This window comes from Patella vulgata, chromosome 6 (assembly GCF_932274485.2).
Source record: "Patella vulgata chromosome 6, xgPatVulg1.2, whole genome shotgun sequence".
Taxonomy (NCBI): Eukaryota; Metazoa; Mollusca; class Gastropoda; family Patellidae; genus Patella; species Patella vulgata.
The window spans coordinates 32,307,096-32,328,576 of record NC_065884.2 but is presented as its reverse complement, the minus strand read 5'-3'; the positions used below and the strand labels follow the sequence as shown (position 1 = coordinate 32,328,576).

General features: G+C 35.6%; 2 protein-coding genes across 3 annotated transcripts in view; both read left to right on the top strand.

Annotated features, from left to right (window-relative positions):
* LOC130013266 (DNA polymerase delta catalytic subunit-like) overlaps positions 1-21,481 on the top strand; it is a 281,681-nt gene that overhangs the window by 9,292 nt on the left and 250,908 nt on the right. For both annotated transcript variants that reach the window (XM_056102083.1, XM_056102082.1), the window contains exon 3: positions 2,433-2,530. In XM_056102083.1, coding sequence (XP_055958058.1) covers positions 2,433-2,530 — 98 coding nt within the window. The remainder of the gene's footprint in view (positions 1-2,432; positions 2,531-21,481) is intronic.
* LOC126825394 (piggyBac transposable element-derived protein 4-like) lies at positions 14,664-16,459 on the top strand. The gene has a single exon (XM_050555034.2). It carries the CDS (start codon positions 14,737-14,739, stop codon positions 16,420-16,422), a length of 1,686 nt encoding a protein of 561 aa, XP_050410991.1. The 5' UTR covers positions 14,664-14,736; the 3' UTR covers positions 16,423-16,459.

Sequence of the window (21,481 nt, the reverse complement as noted above, 5' to 3'; positions counted from 1 at the left end):
TCAACTGATTGACTTTAGATTGATAACAGAGACGAACAAGTATACTCTTCAAAAAAAGTGGGGGATATTGAAATGCAAATACCTATGCAGGTTGTCATATGATAAATAGTCATGGACACTTGACATGCTTTGAGAGTATGTTCACAGATGAAGAACTTATCGCCCCAACAGAAGCACTGAGCTGCACATGCGACACGCAAAAGCGCCATACATGTGGGAGGGGTTCATTGTCAAATTTGACACTTCAAGGAAGGGTTGCTGAATACTGCTGTTTCCTGGTTTATCTTATCCATGTTTGCTTTCCTATCAGTTCTTTCATAAGATTTACTGTTAAGCGTATCTTTGCTTAAATAGTGTGTTAGTTTAATTTGATGGGGAGACGTGTTCGTCAACGTCAACCGACAACACTGCAAGAATTGGCCGTGGCACTGCAAGAGAAGTGGGTCAGATTGCCGCAAATCGTGAATGGACGGTTGATTAGGAGCATGCCACGACGAATTGCTGAATGTCTGAGGATTGGTGGAGCAATTACCCATTATTAAGGCAAAAATCAAAAACGTCCATTTTCACTTTTGACCGTGTATCTCTTTGCAAGTGAAATGGGGCAGTCGGATAAGCCACCCATATGAACAGTTTTATGTTCATGTGTAGGCAATTGGCCTTTTATTAACATACACTGGTTACGTATCAGGGTTCTAAAAATCCACTAGCTCGATGCCCGGGGGCTACCAAAAATAACTTACGGGCTAGTGATTTATTTAGACGTAGTAGTCCTGGGCTAGTGCCCTTTCACTGGTTTGTGAATTAAACTAGTGACGATATAGATAAAATATGCCACATTTAGTTCTCAAATTCCAAGAAAAACTCAACCATAACAATAGATTTTCTGTAGTATGGACATTTTTTGTACCCCTTCTATTCATTCATTCTTGACATTTCATTTCTCCATCTTGCACACTTTGACAGTTCACGTATAAACCAGTTGAAATCAGGTTGATTTAAAAACAAAAGACTCACTTAAACTTTATATTAGATTAGTTCTGACATAAATATTTGAAAGCATACCTTTGTATTTTAAATACAAGATAATTTTGATTACTTAACATGTCGGGTATTTCGAAAGAATTTACTACATGTGTTCATTGAACAAACGCCATGATGAATTGAATAGTTCCAGTGACCTGTGTGTCATCAACTTTGACCCTATCGGCACACAGCATGGCACTGGAGTGAAAATATAAACAATTTTACTATCCTGTCTATTTTAATATTATATCAGCACATCAAACTGATTTGTTTCATTTTGAGACTCTTTATAGATTGACCAGGTAAATAAATATGGTAAAACAACTAATTTGTTAATCAGTCACTGTCTTGTGTTTTGCAGTAAGTGCCAATAATAACGTAACGGTAACGTATACAAATCTTCGAGCGGGAATTAAAGGACATAAATTTACCGTGATATATTACAAATGACATGTGCTAGATATGAAGTATTTATATGGTCTTTAGTGAAAGAAAACATTGTTGTGGCTACCATTCCTGGTTTTGAAGGTCAGATATGATATGAAAACGAATCGGTTTGTAGGTTTTTGAACCATTTCACCACTACAACCGCACTGTGACTGGTTAACCAAGTACCCGCATACATCCTTAATTATTAGGCAATCAAGTCTACGATCTTTATTAAAAACGATAGGTTGGCAGGCAACAAAACCTATACCCAAATATTGGAGATTAAATCTTGTACCTTGTCGAACTATGGACTACTGGATATTAATGCCGGGCTAGTGCCTGACAGTAGACTACTAGCCCTGGGCTAGTGGATTCAAAAATTTTTTTACGCCCCTGTTACCTCTAATAAAAACAGCAGTGCATTTCCGCAGTTTTGTATTGTTTCTGAATATCCCCTACTTTTTTTGAAGAGTATGATTTTCAATGAGTTTTGAACTTGGAACAGCTAAATCCATGATATTAAATGTTTCATATACTAAACTTTAGCATGGGGCAGAACTAAGAGCCAAACAAATTTTAATGATTTTCTGATGATTACTTAAAGAGTTGTTACTCTTAATCAGATTTTAGTGTATTATAAATGTTTCGTTACCGACAATAGAAAAAATATGCGACAACTCTTGTTGACTGCTGGGATGACTTAGCTGCTGTAGGCGTATGTTTAGTTGCTTGGCAACCTATCTTTACTAAATGTATTTGAAATTAGTTTCAATTGTATGGTAATGATATAGTTATCTTTAGCTTTGATTTGTTTCTTGTTTACTGCTATTGCAGATGAATTTGAAATGCTTATACTGTAGTTACTATATGGTAGTAGCATTATTTTTTAGAAGAAGAAATTTGTTTATTAGAAATTCTTATTTGAAAATTACAACAATTTGTCGAGTAGGTATATAATAAAATTTATGATTTTGAAGATTTGATTATGAAGATCCATCAGCTTTTGAAGCCGAACTGGCAATGCTGGATGCAGTGGAAGCTGAAATGGTTGATGATGATTCACAAGAACTTGTTGGTGAGTGAGTGCTGTATTGGGTGATTAAATTTGGGTAGTTGGTGTAAAACACTTTTGGCCTAACATAAAATACCATTTCATGATTCTAAAGTAACATCCTTTATTACTTAGTGATTACATGGCATCTAGGCAAATAATATGATAATAAATGTATATGGTTGATTCATACCATGTCGTGATGTTGCCTTTCAAAAGGTGACCACCTGTCATCACAACATTTCTACTCAACATCACAAAGACAAAGCTTACCCGTTATCACAACACAAACATAATGTCAATTAAAAATGTGATGTTGGGTAAAAATGTTACACTGTCAACTTTCGTGATCAATGTTGTTAGCGGCCATGATCATCTAGTTAGTAGGGGAGCTAGCTGACTATTGTTCCTAAACTAGAGGACAAAATTGGTACTATGCCTAACGGAGGCACCATGACGGCCGATGATCAGAATGGGAATTCTTAAGTTGCACATCCGCTGGGTTTAGGGGCTGTACACCCCCGAAATCGCAGAAAAAGTTGATTTAATTCAATTTTTTGCAGACAAAGTTAATCTTCGCTACATATGTTCACGTTGCTAGGCAAACTTTAAAAGTGTTCTTCAGAACAAGAAATCTCCTGGCTTATGGCTTCAGAACACACCCTAGTGACACGAGTACATAGGTTTATTTCAAATATGACGAACAACTTTGATTCCATTTTCCTGATATGGTTTGGTCCCAAAGTAAATACAGTGGACTCTGTCACATCCGACATCGTACAGGATCGTTACAATATTTCGGATCACACAGCGTTTCGGAATACCAAGCTTTCTCCAAAACCGGAAATACTGTAACTTCGAAAACCCGAAGTATTTTTATATTGAGCATGGTGCCACAATTGACCTATAAATAGAAAGTGTCAGTCAGAAGAGAATATCAGCTGGTTTCTGCACTTCAGAACCCCCCTACTGACCCCAGTAGATATAGGTTTATTTCAAATATGACGGACAACTTTGATTCCTGTTTCAGCTGATACGGTAGATGAGTTACGAAGATTTCAAGAAACGGAAGTGACAATAGCAAAAGGAAAACACAAGTTATCCTTCTATATAACTGACTAAAGTAACGAGCATGGGCGAATATCTGCTAACAGATAATTCCTTTGAAGACCAGTGAGTTGTCCGTCATATTTGAAATAAACCTACGTACTCGGGTCACTAGGAGGTGTTCTTAAGCAAGAGGCCAGGGAATTTTTGTTCTGAATGGCACTTTTAAAGTTTGCCTTAGCAACGTGAACATTTGTAGCGAAGGAACAACGGTCAGCTAGCTCCTCTACTAAGTATGAAAGTGTATTAATGTCACTTCTTTTTGAGATAATATACCAACATTTAGAAGTAAAGTATATCAACTTCATGAGTTATATTACAACAAATTGACCAGTCCTTCACGTTTAAGACGGCTGAGTTCGAATTTCGTGAAAATCGGCCCAAAACTAACAGACAAAATGGCCGCCGTTCGTTCTCAAATAGCGTAAAAATATGGTATATCAAGGTTGTGGACCTTATAGAGGTCACAATTTTTATCTGATTTTGTTGAAACTTGAAATGTATGTTTATAACCCAAAGATCTCGGTTCCTTTCGATATTTGCGCATATCGGACAGTAATTTATTGGAATTATGCCCCCGGATTGTACGACAAATCGCGTTTTTAGCTTGTGGACCCTATAGAGGTCATAATTTTTATCCGATTTAAAAAAAACGTATTATTATATCACCTTTACGCCGTAAGGACGGCTGAGTTCAAATTTCGTGACAATCCGCCCGAAACTGAAAGACAAAATAGCCGCCCTTCGTTCTCAAATAGCTAAAAATATGGTATATCAAGGTTGTGGACCCTATAGAGGTCACAATTTTTATCTGATTTTGTTGAAACTAGAAATATAAGTTTATAACCCAAAGATCTCAATTCCTTTGGATATTCGCGCATATCGGACCGTAACTTCCTGAATTATGGCCCCTGATTGTACATAAAATCGCGTTTTTAGCTTGTGGACCCTATAGAGGTCATAATTTTTATCCGATTTATAAAAACATATTTTTATATCACCGTTACATCCTAAGGATGGCTGAGTTTGAATTTCGTGAAAATCAGCCCAAAACTGACAGACAAAATGGCCACCCTTCGTTCTCAAATAGCGTAAAAATATGGTATATCAAGTTTGTGGACCCTATAGAGGTCACAATTTATATCTGATTTTGTTGAAACTTGAAATGTAAGATTATAACCCAAAGATCTCGGTTCCTTTCGATATTCGCGCATATCGGACCGTAACTTCCTGAATTATGGCCCCTGATTGTACGAAAAATCACGTTTTTAGCTTGTGGACCCTATAGTGGTAATAATTTTTATCCGATTTAATTATTGTATCACCGTTACACCTTGCTAAGGACCGCTGAGTTCGAATTTTGTGAAAATCGGCCCAAAACTGACAAAATGGCCGTCCTTGGTTCTCAAATAGCGTAAAAATATGGTATATCAAGGTTGTCGACCCTATAGTGGTCACAATTTTAATACTATTTTGATGAAACTTGAAATTTCCTGAATTATGGCCCTTGATTGTAGGAAAAATCACTTTCTTTTTAGCTTGTTGTCTATCCATCTCTTGAAAATGTGGGCGTATCCTGACTGGCAGCCGCTGGTTGTTTATTTTTAAAACTGCATATATTCAAGTATAATGACCTCCTCGGGCGATGAGCGTTTCCATGGTAAAACTAGGGCTGCCATAATTATTCGTCAAACATATTGAATGCTAATGTAAGGCTCGTTTTAATTGGATAGCAGTCTAAAACATTTTAAAATTGGAATTACTGGAGGGCAAAACCAGCCAATAGAATATGATGTTACTTGACAGCCTAATATGTCTCCGGATGTTGATGGAGAATATCCGCGGGAATGACAGAATGACGTACGTCTAATAATAACATTACGTTGTTTAAAATGTTTTCATGTACGGCCTGTCTCATTGGCAATGCATTGATTATCGCTATCAATATGTCTGGAGATGGTCGAAACAGCCAAATATGCGACATTTTAAAATTGGAACTATTGGAGGGCAAATAGCCAAAAATGGGTTTGTAAAATTGGTTTGGTCTTTAGACTTGGTGCAAATTCTGCACTAAGAAGCACGCTGACAAATTGATCAAACTGACGAAAATTCATGAAACATATGAATGACATAATAAAGAGGATGAGCCGAAACTAAAGTATATAAATACAATGTTAAATTACTCTTGCAATATAATTAAGAAGATTTTTATACCCCCACATGAAAATGTGATCGTAATTTCTTGTGAACACTCTACAGACTACATTTATCATCTGATTGTTTTGAAATTGATATATGTTGTTGTCCCCCGCCTTTCGAAGAAAGCAGGGGACTATTAAAATGGGTTCGTCCGTCTGTCTGTCCGTCTGTCTGTCCGTCACACTTTTTGGGACACAATAACTCTCTTCCTAATTGAGCTAGAATGTTCAAACTTGGTGTATGTGTTTATTAGGTCAATGCCTTGATGGAGTTCGAAGATGAGCATTTTCCGCTTAGGGTAAGCAGAGATAAGCAATTTGATTGGTTGATGCTTTGGGACACGATAACTCTCTTCCTAATTGGGCTAGAATGTTCAAACTTGGTGTATGTGTTGATTAGGTCAATGCCTTGATGGAGTTCGAAGATGAGCATTTTCCGCTTAAGGTAAGCAGAGATAAGCAATTTGATTGGTTGATGCTTTGGGACACGATAACTTTTAATTGAGCTAGAATGTTCAAACTTGGTGTATGTGTTTATTAGGTCAATGCCTTGATGGAGTTCGAAGATGAGCATTTTCCGCTTAGGGTAAGCAGAGATAAGCAATTTGATTGGTTGATACTTTGGGGCACGATAACTCTCTTCCTAATTGAGCTAGAATGTTCAAACTTGGTGTATGTGTTGATTAGGTCAATGCCTTGATGGAGTTCGAAGATGAGCATTTTCCGCTTAGGGTAAGCAGAGATAAGCAATTTGATTGGTTGATGCTTTGGGACACGATAACTTTAGTTCTAATTAAGTGAGATTGATGAAACTTGGTGTATAGTTTCATTACAGTAATACCTTGACTAAGTTTGATAATGAGCATTTTCTGCTCAGGGTAAGCAGAGCGATACGCAATTTGATTTTTATATGTGTCCTCTAATTATTTTCCTATTTCGGCGGGGGACATCAGCCTCACTGTTGGCTTGTTTACATTAGTGAGATGAAGAAACCTATTTAATTTCAATAACTTACGTTAATTTCTTCTGGAGTTATGGCCCTTGTTTCACGTTGTTGCACCTTGTGAACGCTGTAACGACAAAAGTTACATGTATCGACCGATCTGTATGAAATGTATATGCACCCTCTTAGTTAGTAAAACAAAGAAGCCTATTGAATTTCAGCAATTTGTGTTAATTACCTCTTGAGTTATGGCCCTTGTTTCACATTGTTGAATCTTGTGAACGCTCTAATGACAACAGTTATCATCCGATCTGTTTGAAATTGATATGCATCATTTAAATTAGTGAAACGAAGAAGTCTATTGAATTTCAGCAATTTCCATTAATTATGCCGTGAGTTATGGCCCTTTTTTCACTTTGTTGTACCTTGTGAATGCTCTAACGACAAAAGTTATCATCCGATCTGTATGAAATTTATATGCATCATTTAAATTAGTAAAACAAAGAATCCTATTGAATTTCAGCAATTTCAATTAATTACATATGGCCCTTTTTTCACTTTGTTGAATCTTGTTAACACTCTAATGACAAGAGTTATCATCTGATCTGTTTGAAATTGATATCCATCATTTAAATTAGTGCAACGAAGAAGCTGTGATTTATGGCCCGTTTATTACGCTGTGATTTATGGCCCTTGTTTCACTTTGTTGTACCTTGTGAATGCTTTAACGACAAGAGTTATTATCCGATCTGTATGAAATTTATATGTATCGTTTAAATTAGTAAAACCAACAAGCCTATTGAGTTTTAGCAAATTTCCGTTAATTACATCTAGAGTTATGGCCCTTGTTTAACTTTGTTGAATCTTGTGAACGCTTGAATGACAAAAGTTATCACCTAATCTGTATGAAATTCATATGCATCATTTAAATTAGTGAAGTGAAGAAGCCTATTGAATGTCAACAATTTTCGTCAATTACTTCTGGAGTTATGGCGATTGTGAACCTTGTGAAAGTTTGAATGACATAAATGACATAGGTGATCATCCGATCTGTATGAAATTTATATGCATTATTCACCTAATAACCTACAAAAGAATAAATATGCGACAACCCTTGTCGAGTGCTCGGACGATTTAGCTGATGTGGTTGTATGTTTTGTTGCCTGGCAACCTATTTTTTTTTAATAGGAGCTTTTTTTCAATTTTTAAATTGGCGAGAGTTTTTTTTTATAACTCCTGCACCATTTCGTAAACGTGAAAGACTGATTTGACATGATAAAGTCAAATTAAATTGACCTCTTGTTGACCACAAATATGTTAATATGTTTATATCATGTCAATAGTCGATTTGACTCTTCATGTAAATCAGTATGTCATGTTTTATTGCAATATATAGACTTAATAATTATATTGATACGCCCACATTTCATGTCCATCTGTTAGTTCACATTTTGTTTTTGGACTCTCTACAAGTCACAATTTGTATTTGATTTTGATGCAACTTAAATATATGTTTATATGCCAAAGATCTTAGTTCCTGTAGATATTGGCATGTATCAGAACATAACTTATTGATTATGGCCCCTGATTGAACAAAAAAATCCTGTTTGTAGTTTGTGGACCCTCTAGAGGTCACACTTTTTATCCGATTTTAAAATAAATCACTGTTAGCCTACACCCTAATTACAGTTGAGTTCAAATTTCCTGAAAAATGGATTGAAATATCCTGTCAAAAATCCTGCTCCCTTCTACTTTACGCAAATAGTGTAAAAGCATGTAATACCCAGAGGTCAAAATTCATGAAATTGGAACGGCAGTTTGTATGTACACTAAGGTAAAACTTTTAATTCACTTTCGCCACTATTTAACTGGGAAACTTTGATTGATGAAGATTATGAATAATAAATAAATTATAAGCATAGCGTTTTAATGTTTTTGTTTATTACAGAATTAGTCCAGAATAAGGTCACCACAAACTTGGGTTTTAAATGAATACTTGAATTCCGATTCTAAAATATCTGTGATAATTACTGTAATACCGTAAATTGATTATCAAAACACAACTTCACACCTGTGCATGACATATTACATGTACCAAGGGCGGCGGACATAACGCCCACTGGAATTCCTTTCTCCCATCCCATCTATATTTATGCTAAAAATTATATATGAAATATTTTCCCCAACCTAATTATTTGATTTGGTCATATTTTCCAGTAAATTATTCTTAGCTTTTATTTCTGGAAAGTTCCATTCCAGCCACCAGCATGTGATGTTTCAGTAAAATTAGGTCAGATGACTTGGGGGATAGGCTACAGTATTTTATTTATTTAGATATAAATACTTAACAATGCTATAAAGTCAAACAGATCAAAGTATGAGTAGATGGTGTGAAATTCATTGTAATAAAATTAGCTGCTATTTAACTTCCAACTATATGAGTAACCGTACGTTTAGTCCCGATTCGGTTTGTTACATAATTCCCGTCCATCGGCTTTTCGGGTAGAAAACGTGGAATAAGCTTTATTTTGTAGGTTTTGATGTTTAATGACAAAAAAACAATGTTGACATTTTTTCTGAGTAGGTCTTCATAGTATGGGAAGCCATTATCTGAGAGCAGCCATTTTGCAATAATATTGCAACTTTTTTTAATTTTATAAATGTTATCGACATATCAACTGTGATTTAGCAATATATTAATATTGGCATGGGTCGTGACTATATTTCAGATATTTTTCCATCACTTCATGAAGATATTTCAAAGATGGCGACCATTTCTGCCAGTTACAACTGTGTAAAATTATCACAAGTTTACCTATTTGCATATTTCCAAGATGAGGGCCATTTTTGGCGGGAATATGGGACGATGCGCCAATATTAAGTAATCATCTTTGGTATCAGGATATATGTTTTCAGGACGCAGATTCCATTTCTGCCAATTACAACTGTGTAAAATGATCACAAGTTTACCTATTTTACATATTTCTAAGATGACGGCCATTTTTGGCGGGAAAATGGGACGATGCACTGATATAGATTAAGTAGTCATCGATGGTATCAGGATATATGTTTTCAGGGTGCAGATTCCATTTTTGCCCTATACAACTGTGTAAAATGATCACATATTGAGAATATTTCCAATATGGCTGCCATAGTCTCTTTTTTCTTTTATGCAATATATGTTTTCGGTGGCTTGAAATGATGGTATGTTCATCCATTCAGCATATTTCTAAGAAGACCGCCTTCTATGGCAAGACATTTTCTTAACACATTACTGAAAAAGTTTCTGAATCCATTTCTGCTATGTATAAGTTTGTAGCATGTTCCTGAAAGCCAGTACCAGGAAAATAGCATATTTATTTGGTCGATCGTGTTTTAGTAGTTGGACTCAAATCTCATTTTAAAATTTGCTGGCTTCAACAAGACTTTCAGTGTATGTTGTCTGTCAGTTATAGATGCAAAATTAACGATGGTTAAAAATGTGAAACTATTGAAAAGGTAATTAATAAATTAAAAAGTAGAACAGAAATGTATATTATAAAGCGGTATTAATAACTCAATAATTAAGACTCTTTGTCTTGTCAACACATTTTAATCAAATGACCTTTTCATTACAAAACCAAAGTCAAGATCCACACAGAACTTTTCCAAGGGACACCACTCCAAAAAATAAAGATAACTCTTGACATGTCCTAACATAATCAGACCACTAATGAATTGTCCTAACACACAAAACTAGATGTTATCAATCTCCACTCTGTCTCTTTAAATAAAAGTTTTTAATTAAAGAAGTAAGGTAAATAAAAATAGTAAGTTTAACACTATGAAATAAATAGTTGAACACATTCTACTTGGAACGCTAGTTGAATTACTGAGTTTGAAATAGAAAGTTTACACTGTACATCACTATTAAATTTTGAGTTTCAAAACACCATCTTGTAATGTTTTCATGAGTACAAGGGCTGATGATCCATGTTTAGTTAGACAATCAGCTAGTCGAAGTCTTTTCTCGGTCACACATTTTGTAGATTTAATGGCTTCTAATAAAGATTTATTGTCAGTAACACAAACTAGAGGTAATTTTGTTGGATCTGTACAACCAGTTACAAACTCAGAATATAAAGTTGAGATAAAAATTCCAGTGTCAACAGTATCCGCCATTGCTAGTGTCTCTCCAGAAAGTGTACTGCGAACGACACGTCTAATTCTTTTAGAATTCCAGGCTATTGGTGTAAACTTTCCTCCTTTCCCTTTTAAAAGAATTAAATGTCCGCCTTGCGTGCCCCCATCCTGTAAATTACCAAAAGATGAGTCACTGTATACAATCAGAGATAGATCACCTTCTAATCTTTGGAATTTTAAGGTGAGGTTTTCTGATTTAACACGTTTGATCAGTTTGTTTACATCTAACAAATCTTTCACTTTGGCATCTTTTACCCGTGAAGTAAGACAACATGCATCAAATATTAAGTCCGGACGACTCTGACGACTTATCCATAAAATCTGACCAATTTTAGAGCGCAGTGTAGTTATCTCATCCGGTGTTAGTGAGGATTCCTTCTGTTGTAATTTGTTATTTGGAATCTTGATTGGTATGATGCTTTTAGCATAATTATTCTGATTTAAAAATATATTGCCATCACTAAATTCCAAGTCTATGCCTACATATTTAAATGCCGCCTTCTCTTCCTTGCCGACAGCAAATCTCTCACGAAGTTTAGTTATGATGTCACTCTCGAATTCAGGAATACCTCCCCAGATGAAATCATCAACATGACATGCTAACACACCTTTTAGTTCGCCCTTCTCACCAGTCCAATAAAACACAGCTGGGTCTATTTTAGAAATTTTTGCACCAAGTTCAATCATAACTGATTTCACTGTATTGTACCAATACAGGGATGCATCGCCTAATCCATAAACACATTTCTTCAAAAGCCACAGTTTTCCGTCTGAATTTGCCTCAACTGGTGGCTTTACAAATACATCTCTTTCAAGAGATTTTCCCTGCAGGAAGGCTGTTTTTATGTCCATTGAAAAAGGTCTCCAGTGTTTTTGAGCCAAAATTGCCAGAATGACACGTAATGATTCCTTGGCACATGTTGGGGAGTCCTTTTGAACACTTTCATCTTCTAGCTCTTCAAACCCCCTCACAACAGTCGTGAATTTGGCTTGATTCCATCAGATGTTTCTTTTAAAGTACAGACCCATCTTGTTGTGATGTAAGATTGTCCGTTATCATCAACTTCTTGGTACACAGAATTTTGTCTCCAACTATTAAGTTCCACATGTTTGCTACTTTCGAAGGAAATATTTTCGAGGATCATCACATTTTCTTCATCGTTTTGAGTGGGATTTTCTTGTGTAATTGTTAAATCTTTCATCTGAGATAAATCTACAGATTGTTTTACCCCTGATAAAGTGTCTGGTGTTTTGTATTCAACGTTAAACCAGTTTCTATTGATACCAGATATTTTTCCTGCTCGATTTATCACTTTAGCACTGAATTCTTCATTAGCACTATTTTTAAATGTTATCAATTGTTCTGGCTTTACATTAATTGTTTCAGTTTGATTGTCTATTTTATTCCTAACAGCTTGTTGATTGTGATTTACATGAGGAATTTGATTTTCATCTGTGTGAGGAATTATGTCATCAACTTCCTCATCTTCAATAATAGTGTCATTATCATCTGATTGTTGAGTATTAATGGGTGTCTCACTAATTACTTCGTCTTCTTTATTGTCCTGTCTATGAACTTTTCTCAGTCGACACTGATGCACTCTGACAATTAAACCTCCATGCCGAATGAAGGCTATAACACCATCATGTCCCACAACAGTTCCAGGTCCTTTCCATTCAGCACTGTCTGGTCTCTTGTAGTAAACCTTTTCACCAGTTTCACAATGTTCATTCATTGGACGAATTTGTTTTCGAAGAGCCTTTCGGATACGTTCAGAACATTCTGCTTCGGTGAAAGCTTTCCGGGCAGAATGTAATGCCTTGATATGTTCTCCTACTACATTACTAGTTGTACTCCCTTCTAATGCTGGAGCTTTGTCTGTGAGAATACTGGGAAGATTAGGATTTTTTCCATAAACAAGCTGATGTGAGCTATAACCATGAATATTAACAAGGCTATTTTTAGCCATTAACGCCCAAGAAAGAGCTGTGTCCCAGTTACAGTTATTGTCCTCTCTAATCTTATTCAGTATTTCGGTGAGTGTAAAATTATGTCGTTCTAATAGTCCGTTACTCCATGGTGAATATCCTGCAGTAGTAAGTACTTCGATGTCGAAGTTTTCACACATATCCCGTACCACTTCATTGTTAAATTCTCCTCCATTGTCGCTAAATAATTTCCTGGGAGCGCCATGAATTCCTATCCATAATTTGATAAATAACTGTATAAATGTTGATGGACGTTTATTAGTCAATATTCCTCCAGCACTAAATCTTGAAAATTCATCAATTATATGAAGATACCATAAATTTCTATCTAACTGGTGCAGGTCAACAGCAACAGTTTCATTGAACTCTGATGCAAGCGGAAAACCAACTGCTGGTTTCGACACAGGTCTTTTAAATTTTTCACAAATACCACAAGATTTTATCAGGTCATCAAGAAGTTCAAATAGTTCATGGTCACAATTTCCAGCATTCTTTAAAAGTTTCTTCAGTTTATCACTATTTGCATGCCCAAATTGTTTGTGCAGCTTATTCAAAATTTTTAACTTATCAGATCTATTTAAATTAACATCAATAACAAGAGTTTCTTCAAAATCTGGACTTTTCTGGACCATATTTTCTCGCAGATTAATACAATAATGACCACTTGACGTGAATTGTAATTGTACTGGCTTGTCAAACATTGTTGCCTGGTCACGCGATAAGTCTAATTTTGTCTCGGCACTTTTCAAAGAAGTTTTACTAAGCAATAACGGTATGTCAGCATCAACCACTTCAGTTTCTATTGTCCCATATACACCAGCTATATTAACTGGTATAGTTACATACTTCAAAGAATTAACATTGACACCATCTCCAAATTTAAATTCTTTCCTGCTTGATTTTACAGCCACTTTTGATTTCCAATTATCCTTTAAGGAATTAGTATAATTTTGTAGCCATTTATTGCCACAAACAGTTCGTGAACATGCAGTGTCCAAAACACCGCACCCAAAACATTCAGCCATAAAAACCTCATTTTTGGATGGCTCATAACTTTTAGTAAATAAAATAAAGTTGCAGGTCTCTTTTTCGTCATCAATGGTATCATCACATTCTGAATAATTAACATCACTTTGCTTGTGTGGACAGTCTTTAGCCCAGTGAAAGGTTGAATTACAAATAGCACAATTTGTTCTCCTTCCAAATCTTACAGGATTCGTTCCTTTTTGTGTTGAGTTTGTTTGATATCTGGTACCAGTATTGCTGTTATTTCTACCTCGGAAATTCCCTGATTCATCTGAACGTTGATTTGACTGAGAAACTGGTCGACGATGTGGTGGTAAATAGTACTTTGATGATCCAGTGTACATTGAAGATTCTTCCTTGACCGCGATGCCTTGACTATCAGAACTATTTGTCAGTAGACCACTGTTAAATATTCTTTTAACTCATTGGGCCCTATAGCTTGAATATGCGGGCCAATTAAACACCTCTCCTGTACCGATAGCTTGAATTTGCGGTCCACTGATTTTTAGTGGCACCCCCGAGAGACTTAAATTCGCGGTCTCTTTGTTGCATTGTTTTCTTGAACCATAAATTGTTAAATTAAAGCCAATTGGCTAACTGAAAGTAGTTAATCCAATCAAATATAGTTTTAGCTAACGAATGGTCATAAAAAATGCATACGTCACAACAAAAGTTCAGGGGTTATAAAGGTCGTGAACTTTGTGGTAAAATTTTCCTCACTGATCGCCATTTTGTTACGTATTATAGATTATTATTGCGCTCCGTTTTCTTACAATATCTTCATAATGGAAAGTGATACGGACTCGGAATTCGAAGGGTTTTTACCTGAAGATATTTTAGATGTTGATATCGATATTAGTAATGCCGTGGGAAGTGATTTTTCCGATATTTCGAGCGGAGAAGACGAGGATCTTGATCTAACAACGGCCGACGAGAACCAGCATGGCGGCCCGTCTTGCAGTAACGAGTTTATTTGGCAAACAACACTAAACCCAGTGACCAGTCCATCATTTTTAGGACCTGAGCCTGGGCCAACAGATATATTAGAAGAGGGGAAGAACGAGTTTGATTTTTTTAGTTTGTTTTTCGGATTAAATTTGTACACGTTAATTGCTGAAGAAACGAATCGGTACCACGATGCTAAATATCAAAATGGAGAGAAAAATTGGAGTAACGTGACCCCGGAAGGAATACGAGATTTTTTGGCCCTACGTGTGTTTATGAGTATATCAACGCAGCCAAGAACTAATATGTACTGGTCGCGAGACTATTATTTCGGTAATTACAAAATTGCTGATATAATGACCAGGGACCGGTTTGATAAAATATCCGAAAATTTCCACACAAATGACAATTCAACCAACCCCGCCAGAGGTGAAATAAACCACGATAAGTTACATCATGTAAGACCTATTTTAGATCATGTTTTAGACAATTGTTCCAAACGATATAATCCACATCAGAACACTTCAATTGATGAAGCAATGGTAGCGTTTAGAGGAAGAATAGGCTTCAAACAGTACATGCCTGCGAAGCCAGTGAAATATGGGATAAAGGTGTGGGTGAGGGCGGACCCGAACAATGGTTTTGTGAATGAATTTCAAGTGTACACTGGCAAGGAAAACATGACTGCAGAAATTGGACTAACATCTCGGGTTGTTTTAGACTTAACTAGAAAATGTCAATTTCAAAATATGATTGTAAATGTCGACAATTTTTATACCAGTGCGAACTTATTTAGGGAATTAGAAAACGTTGGTATATTCGCCCGTGGAACGTGCAGGACTAACCGAAAGAATTGGCCTAAAAATCTGAAACCGAAGGACGAAGATGTAAAAAAATGGCCAAGTGGGGAATATAAGATAATGCAAGCCTCAAATTTGACAGCCGGCATGTGGAAAGACAAGAGGATTGTCAATTTTATGTCGACTGCCGATTCACCTTTATCCACAGTCGAAGTACAAAGAAAACAAAAAGATGGTACAGTAAAAACTGTCAAGTGCCCAGTAACAATCAAAGAATACAATTCTAACATGGCTGGAGTTGATAGATCAGATCAGTTACGTATGGAATACCCAACGTACAGAATGTCCAAAAAATGGTGGCTTTATTTGTTTTATTTTTTATTTGACTTGTCTATTTCGAATGCCTTTGTGCTATATAAGGAATCAAAAAAACATGTAAAAAAAACTAAAAACGGCAAGATTATTCCAACATCATTGCTTGAATTTAAAATGAATTTATTTAAGAAAATGATTGGAAACGCACGAAACGGGAGGAAAAGAAAACGGGTTGAATCTGGAGAAGATATACCCACAGCGCCAGGTGGACACTACCCAATGAGAACGGCCAAAAGAGCAAGATGCAGACAGTGCAGCAAATCAAAAAAACGTGCCGAAACTAACTTACAGTGTGACAATTGTTTGGTATATTTGTGTGCTACATGCTTTAGAGCTTATCATGAATCCTAAAAACTTTTATAACAGTGCTATTGTGAGTTTGTGACTTGTGAGTGCCCTAAATTGTGCTAAATAGAACAGACATTTTAGAAAAGTTATTGACTTACCAAAATTTACAATCTTGTCATGTGTGACTGTTTTTTTACTTATGTTTTTTTTTATTAAAGAATAACTCTGTTGTTATTTTATATTATTGATTAAATTTTATACCGTTGTAATGCCTGATTTTATATCTGCATTCAATGAGTTAAGGGCGGATTTCATTGATGTAAAGGTTCCATCGGCTGTAGCTGTCAAAGCAAGTTGTTTCTCCTTCACAGATAAATTAGCATTGTCTAACAGTTTATAGGCCAAAACTGAATCAGAGAGAGTCATTTGATATTTCTTAGCTTTCTAATATCTTTGTTCAAACTCATTGACATAATCACTCATAGAAATTTCATGTGTCTTCTTGTAATTCTCAAAATTTGAATAGGATTCATATGCAGCATCTTTCTCCTCTTTTTTTAATCTAATTTAGTGATCAAGGTAATCATACCATTCTCTTTATTTAAATCTTCTGCACTGATTTCTATAGCCTTATCTCTGGCTTTCCCTGTCAGTGTCAAGGTGACTGCCAAAGCTGTTTTTTTCTTGACAACATCTGTCATCAATCTCCAGACTTCTAATTCATTCTTCCAAGTTTCATACGTAATATCTGACCCAAAACTGGGAGGGTTCTTGTAACTAGTTGCCATAGCTCTGCTACCATTTAATAACTCAATAATTAAGACTCTTTGTCTTGTCAACACATTTTAATCAAATGACCTTTCCATTACAAAACCAAAGTCAAGCTCCACACAGAACTTTTCCAAGGGACACCACTCCAAAAAATAAAGATAACTCTTGACATGTCCTAACATAATCAAACCACTAATGAATTGTCCTAACACACAAAACTAGATGTTATCAGTATACATAGAAATAAAAACAGGGACTGCAAATGAAATAGTAATACTTGCTATAAGAAACCTTTGTGGCATAGATTATATTATCAACTGGCCCCGAGCTGCATGTGGAAGGAGTCGTTCGGAGGAATGCTGTCACGTTGGAAAAACAAACTATATCACCACAATAAACTACGACGTGCAAGTCATTTATGCCATCACCATTGAAAGAACTGGTGGCCGTGATGTCAAAGTGGCCGGCCATGTTGTTGTGTAAGTGGTAACATACTGTATGATTCCAACTCAACAGCTTTCCACATGCTCGTTCCACATTCAGTTTGGAAGTCAGTTGATTACTTAGTATATGCCACGAGAGCTTCTTAGCATGTATTTCACTTACAGCCACGTCCTGACCACCGAAAACATATATTGACACAAGTGGCAGCAATATTGCCACATTATCCTTGAACTCGTATCACTTCCAGTTTCAATGGAACCGATAAACAGATTTCCACATAAACATTGCAGAGGTTTTGTAAAATGGACGCAGAATCAATCAAACCCGGCAATATTAATTTCATTCATACATTTGTTAACATGTGATACATATGTCAAAAAAGTGATACTAACACAATTAGTTACTAACTTACCGCTAACTTAGCTGACTTTCTAATGGGAAAAAAATCTTAAAAAGTGATCCTGACAAAATTGGTTATTTCTCAACAAGCTATTTTTGGACATCTATATGATTGTATTGATTCAATCTATATGTCCATTGGAGTCAAATATCATAATCTTAAACGAATAATAAATATAACCCACTTCCAACAAATGTTTGTTTTGGAGGCTTAAAATACAGGTTTTGCAAAAATGACATTACTTCCGGGAATAGTGAAAATGTTAAATTAATTCTATGAAATCATAAATGGCATAAGGCATCACATGGTGAAAATTTTTATAAAAATCGAATAATAATAACCACTTTTATAGACCAAAAACCTTGAAAAGTGACTTGTAGAAAATCGTCCATTTCTCTGCAACCATACAAGTTAGAAACCCTTTTGTGGTATCTGTATGATTGTATGGGTTCATTCTGTTTGTTGATAGGAATCAAATATCATAATTTTTATAAAACATTGCAAATCAGACTCGTTTGAATAAAATATCTGTTTTGTAAACATTAATGGGGATCATGTGGCTAAGTGGGTAAGACGCTAGCTCGCTAGCCTGGAGGTCGGGTGTTCGATCCCTGCATTGGCCGAGAAAGTTCATCCAGATTTTCCGGCGTGGTTCCCCCTTGTCAGTGATGCAGGACGGAGGGCCTGACAAGGACAGCTGTCTAGAACTTCGGATGAGACGAAAAACCGAGGTCCCGTGTATACATTAGAATGCACATAAAAGATCCCTTGGCAGTTGGAATTCGATATAAGAGTAGGCGATAGTGCCGCTGCCCGGGCAAAATTTCCCTCATAGCATACTGTATGGCGTATGCCCGTCTTCATTAGCCCAGGTTAGGAGCAGAACAGTAGGATGTTAAACCCCATTTCATTTCATTTCATTTGTAAACATTAATACTTGCTTTTTAAAAGAATTTTTGAGACGTCAAAATGGAAGTTCTGAAAAAAATTTCGGCACTTCGGTGTTAACAGAAACTTTTATTGGTAGAAGAAAGTTGAGAATTTGCACCACGGAGCATATGGGCTTTTGTTTTATACAAATCGGCAATAAATAATTAAGCTAGAAGCTATAAACTGAAATTAATATGCAAAAAATCTTGAAAAAGTGATCCTGACAAAATTGGTTATTTCTCGGCAAGGAAAGATGTTAGAAACAATTTTGTGATATAAATTTGATCGTATTGCTATATGCTATTTGCCAATAGAAATCAAATATCACAATTTTATGTGAATAATGAATATCGCTTATTTGTTTTAGAGGCTAAAAGTACAGTTTTTGCCAATATCACGTTACTTCCGGTGATAATGAAAATGTTAAATTACTTGTATGAAATCGTAAATGGCATTAGGTATCACACAGTGAACATTTTATGAAAATCGAATAATAATTGACACTTTTATGGACCAAAAACCTTGAAAAGTGACCTGTTCAAAATAGTCCATTTCACCGCAACTAAACAAGTTAGAAACCATTTTGTGATATCTATATTATCAAATGGGTTCATTCTATTAGTTGATTGGTATCAGATATTAAATTTTTAAACAAAAAACAAATCAGACTCATTTGAATGAAATATCTGTTTTGAATGCTAAAAATACAGTTTTTGTCCAAATGAGGTCATATCCGGTGACAGTGTAGTGTAAATATTAAAATGGTTTCACCTAGTCAAAATTTGCATTAGGCATCCAATCGTAAAAAAAAATAATATTGAAATCAAATGATAATTGACTCTTTTTTACAGGCTAAATAAAGTGACGCATGCAAAATTGCTTATTTCTTGGCAACTGTGCATATTACAAATTAATTTTCACATACATTCTCTCCGTACAGATTATTGCTACGAGTTTATGAAAGTTACGAAGAAATATTTTAAAATTTTATAAACATTACAAATCAGACTCATTTGAATAAAATATCTGTTTTAAAGACTAAAAATACAGTTTTTTCCAAAATGACGTTACTTCCGGTGATAATGAAAATCTTAAATTACTTGAATGAAATCGTAAATGGTATTAGGTATCACACGGTGAAAATTTTATGAAAATTGAATAATAATTGACACTTTTATGGACCAAAAACCTAGAGAAGTTGCTGAACAAGGTAGAAACCATTTTGTGATATCTAATTAAAATAATAATTTTTTTGGGGAAAAAAAAAAACGTCTGCCTTCTAGCAGGCAAAAAAAAGTGCCGGAAATTCTGCATTGTTCTGTCATCGATCATTAATTGTATTGTCTAGTGCCATTCTAGTGCATGACATGTGTTTCCGGCATATTTGTTTCATCTGTGAAATTTCTGGAGTCTTGTGAATGCAACAGCAACAGTCGGATTGATTGATTTTGTTATTGGTGTTCAGGTGTCTTGATGATAATGGACCACTTTCAGGTTGCTGTTTCCACGACCTAAAATACGTAGCAGGAAAACGAATTTTGCGCCCTTCTAATTTTCATCAAGTCAGACCCCAAGAAATCGCCCAAGGGCACGCTTCATGACTTCGGCACTTGACAGAGATGGATACCCAGGAATTTAAACAGGATCTTGTTTGAGCTTATCAGGTGGGTACGCAGTGTGATTTCGGTTCTAAACTAAAAAAAATAAGGCTATATTAGACTTCTTTCTTGTTGCTTTACTCACAGACCGGGATTGCAGGAAAATGTGTTTGCTACCATCAAATTTACTGCCACCTTACAAAGGAAATTTTTTTTTTGGCCCTTCCATTTCTGCTGATTGGACTTGTGTTCCTATGTATGTATTTACATATTTTAGTGTAAAATAACCTGTTTAATCGATCTGATTATCCCAGTCAATGCACAAAATTAGGATGTTAAACCCCATTTCATTTCACCGATCTGCTGGCCATGAGTTGGGTTGCCATAAGCATATTACTATCAAAATATGCACCAATCCCTTCCAGACGAAACCAGTCTGATTTCAGATGAACAACAAATGGACAGCCAGAAACATCATTTTAAACAATTCTGAGATCAAGGGGGTGTATTCCCATTTCACCGATCTACTGGACTTGGGTTGGGTTGCCATAAGCATATTACTATCAAAATATGCACCAATCCCTTCCAGACGAAACTAGTCTGATTTCAGATGGACAACAAATGGACAGCCAGAAACATTATTTTAAACAATTCTTAGATCAAGGTGGTGTATTCCCATGACGGCGCTGTTACAGAGCGTGACCAAAATTAATCCTTCCCGCGATGGCGCAGATATCGACTTGTAGGCTTTCATTTGAAGAGAGGCATGTTGTTATTAGGACCCAATTAACGGTATTAAAGATTTTATGAATTTATGTTCACTCTGAATTTTATTCACCAATTGGCAACTAATGATGAATATCATCAAATCATCCATGTGGTGTTCACTCTGAATTTTATTCACCAGTTGGCAATCATCCAAGTATTTAATATGAATCTTAATCACCAATTGGCAACTACTGATGAATATCATCATATC